Here is an 8,798-nt window from a genome sequence, read left to right on the forward strand (position 1 = left end):
AAAGATAAAATATTTCTGCTTCACTGAGGTGAACTGTTATATTTGTAATTTTAATCGGTAAAATCTTTTGCCTTTTAACAAACTTTACTGTCCCGCAAAAGTCATCTTCAGGGTTTCTTTCGTTTTCTTTTTAAATTGAAATAAATGTGTTAATGATCTGTTTGTAAGTTATGGGTTTTACTTGATGTTTGTCTACATTTGTCGCCTATGCACAGCTGCTGGAGTACACGGGGAAAGGAAAGAGCATTGTAGATGTAGGCTTGGCTCAGGCCCGTCGACCTCTCAACCCTCGCTTCCACTACTTTGAGCTGGAGATCACAGATGCTGGAGAGAAGTGTTACATCGCCCTGGGGCTGGCACGCAGGGTAAGAGCCTCTGCTTTTTAGCAACAATGGCCTGAATAAATTGTTCAAATATAATAGCATGCTTTTAAAAAATCAGAATATTGTGAGAAAAAAAAAGCTAACCCCTCTTGTTATTCAAGAAAACTCCTTATATAAGAGGAAACTTTGTTTTTTAGATTAATAATGTGTTAGTATATCAATAAGATATATCAAATCATTAATGCATAACTTGCATCCTTACTCCACTTTCTTCCTCAAACACCTCAGCATCCCTCTCCCTCATATGCACCTCTGCTGTCAGTGTTTTACAGTGTAAATGATGGACGACCGAAGGAGGAAAAGCTAACAACTGAATAAATATTGGCTCATATTAGCCCCATGTCTGTTTTTCCATCAAAAAGCTGTTTCTTCCATTTACATGTTGAATCACCATGCAGGGATTGATGGTTCAAAATGCCAACTTTGGCAAAGACATAAGATCTGATTGTTGATTTATTTCCTTGTGTTTAATAAGGAATAAATGGGGGTAGAGGAGAAAACATTAGATGCGTATATCATTTTCCCACTTATAAAATGGTGTTAAGTGATGTTTATTGTGGAAATAAGCCTTGTTGAATGTTTTCAGTCATTCATATCAAATGAAATCATCGTTTACATTGAGCACATCCTGTTATAACATAAATAAAATGCTGAAGTAATAGCTGAGGTGGGGAGTTAACAGTGTCAGGTGTTTGTGTGTGCGTATAGGAAGGTTATGAAATGGGATGTTGCTGCATGCTTTCGCTTGCTGTTCTCAACTGTTTGGCTCTGATTCAGCATCAGTCATCAGAGCCACGGCGCTTCTCTGCCACCACAGCCTGGGAGATGATGAATTATGGCCACAGACGCTGCCGGAGCGAAGATCACCACGTCTCCTCTGCTGTTAGTTACTCTGTGCAGGCTTGTTCTACCCTCAGGTCAGACGGTGTAGAGAATGGGGCTCTGTCATTGGGCCGATTATTTTCCAGGAATTGTTTTTCTTGCCGTGTCTGTGGTTAGTTGAGGAATTATAAATCCATCAGATGGTGATTCCTTACTGCTTCTCCTGTAATGTGCTTCAGTCTGCTGATGGGAAGCCTTACCTCCTGCTGTAAAAATCAAAACAATGGCATCTTTTTTACTTGCAGAGTAACATGAGCTTAGTGGTTTTGGGAATACATGAGCAATTGTTTATAGTGGATTCCTTTTACCTTTTCGTCCATAATGGGAAAGTGTCAGTGGGTCTCCATTTATTTTGTTGAAATCACTCTTACCCCTTATGACTGAGCCTTTTTTTTTTTTTTTCCAAAGGTGTTTTTGACACTGAATCGTAGCCATTCTTTCTTATTCTTTGTCTTTTTGTTGAACCATGACCTTAACTGGGCTGACCGAGTCCTGCGATGATCTGGATATTGTTTAGATTTTTTGAAACTTCTTAAATGAGTCATTTATGCGCACTTGTAGTTTTAATAGCTCAGCTACTCCTGATGGCGTTCATCACTTCTCTTTTTTTCTCCGTCATTGACAGTGATTGTGTTTCTCATTTCTTCTTAAAGGTTCTTTAGATTGGGACGTGATGGGTTTCTATTTAAGATCTGCACACAGTAGAGCAGGAGTATCCTGTAAAGAGAACATTTGAATTACCGATTGCATATTATGCTGCTCTTGTAGTGTACCTGGAACTGATGTTTGGATTTTTCTCTTTCACATCTCTCTTCTCTCTCTTGCCCACTTCAACAAAACAAAGCAGTCATTAATATGTTTTAACAGGGTCTCCTTGCTTCTATGAACAGAAGGTGTGTTTGTCATCTCTCAAACTCTGTTGGTGTTCTGGCACATGAAACCCATCCTCAGCTCCATCCATGTTGCTAAAAGGTCCGCTGTTGATTGGCTTTCCTGTTTGTATGAAAACAGAACAAAGCTTCATATTAGAAGCAAGGAACTGGAACCAGCTTAGTTGGTATCACTGCCTCCAATGTATTTAGTATCACTCAAGGATTCCGTTTTCCATTTTTTTTTTTTTTTTTTTTTTTTTTTGTCCGTTTCACTGTTTGGACCAGTTTATGATCAAAGGTTAATGATTATGACCTCTGATCGACCAACAGCATCGTTTCTTCTAGCGGTGCCTTCTTGCTATGAATTTCACTGGATTAAACCAGTAAAATACATGTAGGATGCTGGATTGAACCTGAATGACCCCTTACTGCTTAGAAGCAATAAACATGTTGAATGATGATACAGTTTTTTTTTCTGTTTAAGCAATAAGTCATCTCCAAAGGGTTTAAGAGCTTGACTTGGTTAAATGAGACACTTTGGAGATTTTGTTCTATGGATTTCTTTTTCTTAAGCTAATTTGTCTTTTGATTTGCAGGACTACCCAAAGGACAAACATCCAGGCTGGAACAAAGGGTCCATAGCTTATCATGCAGGTGAATCATGTCCGATCTGTCTGTTCATGTTCTATATATTCTTGACTTAACTGCAGTTTCAATAGCACTACCAGTGAAACTCAATTCTCACTTTCTGAAAGGTATGAAATCACACAGAAACAGCTCTTGCACAAGAGAAGAACAAAAAGCAGAGATTGAAGTGTTTTGGATGACGGCACAGGCCGTTGCCTGGTTAGCAGTAGGATGGATGTAAACATTGCTAAGAGGACATGTGAAAACTAGCTCCATAATGGCCAGGGTGTGGGCAGCAGGTCAGTCAGCTCTTTTCCTAAGGCCTTTGATTGATTCCTGTTCACCCGGACTGTTGACGACAGCGATGCCAGGCTCTGCTGCTGCTGAGGAGTTTCTGGGCACTGGAAGGAAAACTATGAAGGTTCCTTTTTTTAAGACAATTTAAGTGACAAAGTAGAGCTCAAAACATGATCTATGATCTACTTTCAAATATTTCTGAGCAGCAGACTCCAGCATCCTGGCGGGTGAAGGTTCTAGAAATCCAGGCTGCCAAGATTTCCTGCTGCCTAAAGTCAACATAAAGCATTTTTTTCAGTTTGTGATTAAAATCTCCAAGTAGCAGAATATAAAATAGAATATTTTTAGGTGTAACTTTATGTAGCTTTAAAATGTTTTAGCTGAAATTTAGTAAGAAAATATTTTAATTGAGTGGTATTGATGATTAGAGGACTTTTTATTTATAGATAAAAAAAAAACATTTTCCTGAATTTCTTTAATCCCAGTACAGTTTAACCTCTTATACATGTTCAAGGTGCGCATCCACCTTAGACTCATTTAGAGCAGACATCCCTGACCCACAGAAACCTGTTTGGTGCTTCAAGGCGTGGTTCCAGTTCTGTCAAACAGTGTTAACTCTTTGATTAACTCAAAGGGTTTAATAAAAAAAAAAACTTTTTATAATTGATTTCTTCCATCTAATTTAAAAGCCAATAAAGTTGTTTGATGTGAAGTAAGCAAACCACAATGTATTTCGGCTAATTTAAATATTCATATCCTGACTGTATGGATGGAAGTCAGATATCTCAGTTTTTTTCTCATCAGTACTCACTGAGTTTGGCACTATGAGTTTAACGGCTTCCTTGTTGACTGCAGATGATGGGAAGTTGTTCCACGGCAGCGGGGTCGGGGACCCCTTTGGGCCTCGCTGCTTTGAGGGAGACGTTATGGGCTGTGGGATCATGTTTCCACGTGATTTCAACATCGATGGCGGAGGTGAGGGTTTTGTCTCCTATTCTACACCACCTTGATCATCCACATGTTGGCTCACTCCTCCTGATGGGGATCTTATAGACGATTAGGGATGGGAATCGAAAACCGGCTCCTGTTCAGAATCGGTTCCATGTGTTCAAATTCCATGGCACCGTTTGGCAGCTCGCTTAACGTTCCTCTTAACGGTTCCAGGCAGCACCAGAGACTAACGCTGGGTGACAACCTACGTCACGATTTTTGCAAGTTATGCACATGGCATTCAGTAAGCAAGTACGACGTGACCAGGCATAAGTCTAGAGAAGCAAGACAAAAGAACTCAAAGCGATCGAAAGTTTGGCTTCATTTTAAAGAAAAGAAAGATGGCAACAAGGCGCTTTGCAATCTTTGCAAAGTGGCAATTACAGTCGCGGGAGGAAATGCATCCGACATGCAGAAACACCTGCGCACACAACATGGCATACATTTTACAGAATGCCGTGTTTTTGATGCTTCCGGACAGAAGTTAAAGTTACGACAAGCATGGAAGGCAAGTAGCTAGTTTTATATCACTGGCTGTGCTTAATGTGGTTTCCAGTTAATCATATGCCATTTCTGGAAATAAATCAGTCTTCTACGAAGTTGCTACACAGTTTAGGGAGCGAGAGAACGGTGACGCTCATTTATTTAAATCAGGGGGAGATGAGTTTATCTCTCCGAAATTGTACAGTAATGCTTTTTCATTAAACGGATGCCTTCTCCATTAGATTTAGATGACTGTGAGGACACGGGTAGCCTGGCTGGCTCAGAGGCTGGCATCTTCCGTTCACTGCCTTCTGTTTTATCCGAGGCAGGCAGAAATAGAATGTCCCAGGCGAGGGTAGACGAATGTCACCGTGCACTTACCAAGTTCATTGTTACACAGAATCGATAAGGAATCAAATCATTTCGCAGAATCGATAAGGGAATCAGAATTGTGAAAATCTTATCAACTCTCAACCCTACAGATGACGCTGATGACTGGGACCTGGATGTGGCTTCAAGGCCCAGGGAGGTGCAGAACAACCTGTATGCAAACAATGATGAGGAAGAGGAGGGGGAAGACGTAGATGGGAGGAAGGTCATGGTGAGTTTCTGTCAGATTATAAGAATATAAAATTAGGGACCTGTATGCTTTCAGAACATTTTCACACTGCTTGTTTTCCTGCTTTTGTGTTGGAACAGGTGTTTTTTACTCGGAACGGAAAGGTGGTGGGAAAGAGGGAAGGGATCTTGCCACCCAGCGGTTTCTATCCCACTATTGGGATGATGAGCACTGGGGAAAAGGTCAGAGTTGAACTGCATCCCCTCAGCGGTTGACTGAAGGCTTTGGGTGATTAAGGATTCCTCCAAATCTTCACTTTACATGCTGGCGAAAAGATCTGCAAAAGAAGATCTTTATAGCCGTCATTTGTGCCTGAAGAAACAGCTTTATGAAATTTCTTTTGTACTGTAAGAAACTGCTAAAGCAGCCTGATTGCAGAGAGAAATATTTATGTTTTGGACAATTTGATCACAGTGCGACGTTGAACCATGAAAAAGGGGACTTTAGTAATGAATGTTAAAGTTCAGATAGAGAACAGATCTCAATCAACAACAGATCAGCAATAATGTAAATAAGGCAGTCCAAAGGTAGCTCTGCTTCAGAAAAGCACACCCTCTATTCTAAGGTTTCATTGGCTGATGAAATTATTTAGGTTGAACCCGAAATGTACCGAACTACCCATGCGATTTATTTATTACATGATAAGGAAGCAGAAATGGAAAAACACTAGAATTTAAAGAGGGTGATTTATTTTTTGAACCATTTCTGAGCTCCTATCAGTGGTCCACTACTGACACCCAGTGGTGAGACGGCTCACAGTCTTCTAAGACGTTCACGGGAAATGGTTCGAAGTAATTACGAGGAAATAAAGTGCAATAACAATTTATTGATATTAAAAAAATGTTTTTTTAATATTTCTTTTTATTTGGTTTGTTATCTTCAAATAATTACAGGTGATCTAAAAGTAAAAAAAAAGAAGCATTTGATCTGGAGTGGCTGAAACCCAGTTGTAGATCTGGTTGAAACATGAATGTGCCAACGATAAACTCAAAAGATCAGACTTTAGTTTACTAAGATTCAGAATATTTCCACCTCTTCTAATCAGAGCCAGCATGGCTCTGCTGGGTCTTGAAGCAGGTCTGTGTTTCCTTTTTAGACTCTCAGAACTTCATTTAGAAATCTGTTTTTCAAAGTCTCCCTCTTGACACTTAACAACAGTCACGAAAAACTTCACAAAGGCATGGTTACTTTCTATGTGTGCGCTTTTTTCCCCTTAAATATGATGCTTATTTTTCTGTTTAGAAACGTTTGCCATCCAGATGAAACTACACCCATTTTCTTCATCCTCCCTTTTTCACGTACCCTTATATACCCTCATATATATTAAAACCTGGTGATTATTTTTATTAAGTCACTTTAAACTAAATGCCAAATATAATCTCATTAAAAAAGAGCAGGTAACATGTTTTTAAGGTGAGAATAAGGTAAGCTAGTTGTACCCCTTAGGTTTGAGAAACTCTGTTTAATTGTGGCTCTGAAGGAATTTTTTTTTAACCTAATCCTCACTCTGAGATGTTTAAGCAGGACACTTGTTTTTCCTTTTCATGATGTCTACATTAGCTTTTTGCCATAGTGTCCAGTTCTGTTCTAAAACCATCTGTCCAAATGACATCATACCAGTAGTCGTGGTGTTTGTCCATGTTCTCTCAGGCAGACGAACATTTCCTCCATTTGCACTTCGCCTGGAAGTTAAACAGCAGTGAGAGGCTCTTTGTAGGTTCTATGAGGAAGGTTTAGAGATTTCATGTCTTCTTTTAGCATCTTGTGATCTACTTTCAGGATGTGCAAACTGAAAGTTCCACATCCCGAAGACCTGAGCATGCTGGCAGTTCATTTGAATGTCCTCCACTTGTAGAATATTGTTGCATGAATTAAGATGGCCGTCTTTTTATGTCGGATATCTTTGAATCCCTCACCACACTCTTAAGCTCCTGCAGCCACAGAAAGCTTGTTATATCCCTCCATTATGTTCTCTCACATTAAACAATCTGAGGTTAAAACAGGCCAAATCTGTCTGAACCTTTCTAACCATGAATATGCGATGTGTTGTGCCTGTTTGTTATTTTTGCTAATTTAAGTGAGAATGATCTTGGAAGTTGTCCTTATGTCTGGCATTTTTCTAACTGCATTTACAGTTTTAAAAGGATTTTTCTCTAAACATGCATAAAAAAACTCAGATTTTTTTATTTCTCTCATGGCCATTTATTGTGGAAATAATACATTTGATTTTTTTTTTTTCTTTTAAACAAAGAAATTAGAAGGTTGTTAAAATATTTGAAGTGTTTTGGAAGTACCGTAGATCAAATCTCACCGGAGGAAAACGGGATTAATTCTGTCAACCTCTTTCAGAATATGCGGCTTTTCTTTTCTTATTAAACTTATTTTACTCTGTATTTTAACTTTGAAGCCATACACATTGTCCTCAGGTATATTTGATAATCAAAAAATCATTTTTTAGTTTCAATTTGAGGCCTTAATATTTTATCTTTATCAAATTTGTTTGTGGTTTTGCCTAAATTGTTCTACATTTGTTTTGGTCGCTCAAATATTTCTATATATTCCTATTGACTGATATTCTAACATCTGTTCAGAAAATCTATTTGACAATTTTCTTTGAGGATTTGTGAAGAAATGCGTTTCAGGGGCTTTTGGTCAGTGATTATGTTTAAGGGCTCAGCTGTCTCTTTTCTATCTCCAGAATGCTGTTTGCTCAGCTACAGTTGCACGTGCCTGTTGAGCTTTACCTTAAAACCTGTACAGATGTTTTAATGTAAATGGGCAGTTTGTCCTCTATAAAAAAAAAACAATCTGTGAAGAATGATATTGGGAGGGTTGATCAGTACAGACAGTAAAGGGTTTGTATAAATAATGAAAGAGTCTCGCTAATGGATTTCAACCTCTGCTGGAATATAGGATTGAGTTTTTTTTGTTTATTTTCAGGTTAATTGATGCTGAGTTGCTGCTATTGACATGCTGAAAATGCTTTGTATTAAATCACATCATCCTGTACTGTAGAGGGTCTTTTCCTCTTATATTTTTATTTTTTTACACTTACTCTGTTTACTTTTGTTGATGAGACTATGGAATGGTCTTTGTTTAAATATATGCAGCATCTCTATCTTATGAAATATGTCTTAATTATACTTTTTTTTTTCCCTTTCACCTCTATTTTTTATTTTTAAAGCAACAATGCCAAAAATGTTAATAAATTAATATTTAAACTCACTGTAGGTTTGACTCCACTGCTTCATTTGCTACCTGTTTTTACCGGATCATGCTGGTCCTACAGTTTGAAATCCCTCACACATTGCTGCACACTGCTAGTCAGCATGCTGTAACCACATCTTTGCTTTAATTGGGTAAAACAAAACATTTTCTGCTGCTTAAATCCTGACCTTCATAGTGAGAATGCCACCATGGTTATCTATGAAAGGCTGTTCTAAACCTACAGTTGGCAACCTATGATTAGCTGTATGCTAACTATTGCCTGGTTCAATAACAGGCAAATATCTGCTTGGTTTATTTGTGTTCAAGAGCAACACGTCTCTTAGTAGCTGCTAAAAATGTCATACTAAATACACCAGGTGTTTATTCCATATATTGTCAACTATAAATAGCAATAATACAGCGGCTGGTCATAAAATT

General features: G+C 38.4%; 1 protein-coding gene across 1 annotated transcript in view; it reads left to right on the forward strand.

Annotated features, from left to right (window-relative positions):
• The window catches only part of LOC119785410 (SPRY domain-containing protein 3-like), a 34,656-nt gene extending 26,278 nt beyond the window's left edge, over positions 1 to 8,378 (forward strand). The window contains exons 7-11 of the mRNA XM_038288085.1: positions 216 to 365; positions 2,734 to 2,791; positions 3,917 to 4,036; positions 5,017 to 5,135; positions 5,234 to 8,378. Of these exons, the coding sequence (XP_038144013.1) occupies positions 216 to 365; positions 2,734 to 2,791; positions 3,917 to 4,036; positions 5,017 to 5,135; positions 5,234 to 5,368 (582 nt within the window). The 3' untranslated portion in view covers positions 5,369 to 8,378. The remainder of the gene's footprint in view (positions 1 to 215; positions 366 to 2,733; positions 2,792 to 3,916; positions 4,037 to 5,016; positions 5,136 to 5,233) is intronic.
• The last annotated feature ends 420 nt before the right edge of the window (positions 8,379 to 8,798 follow it).

Source organism: Cyprinodon tularosa, unplaced genomic scaffold (assembly GCF_016077235.1).
Source record: "Cyprinodon tularosa strain WSP-4 unplaced genomic scaffold, ASM1607723v1 ctg248, whole genome shotgun sequence".
NCBI classification, from domain to species: Eukaryota; Metazoa; Chordata; class Actinopteri; order Cyprinodontiformes; family Cyprinodontidae; genus Cyprinodon; species Cyprinodon tularosa.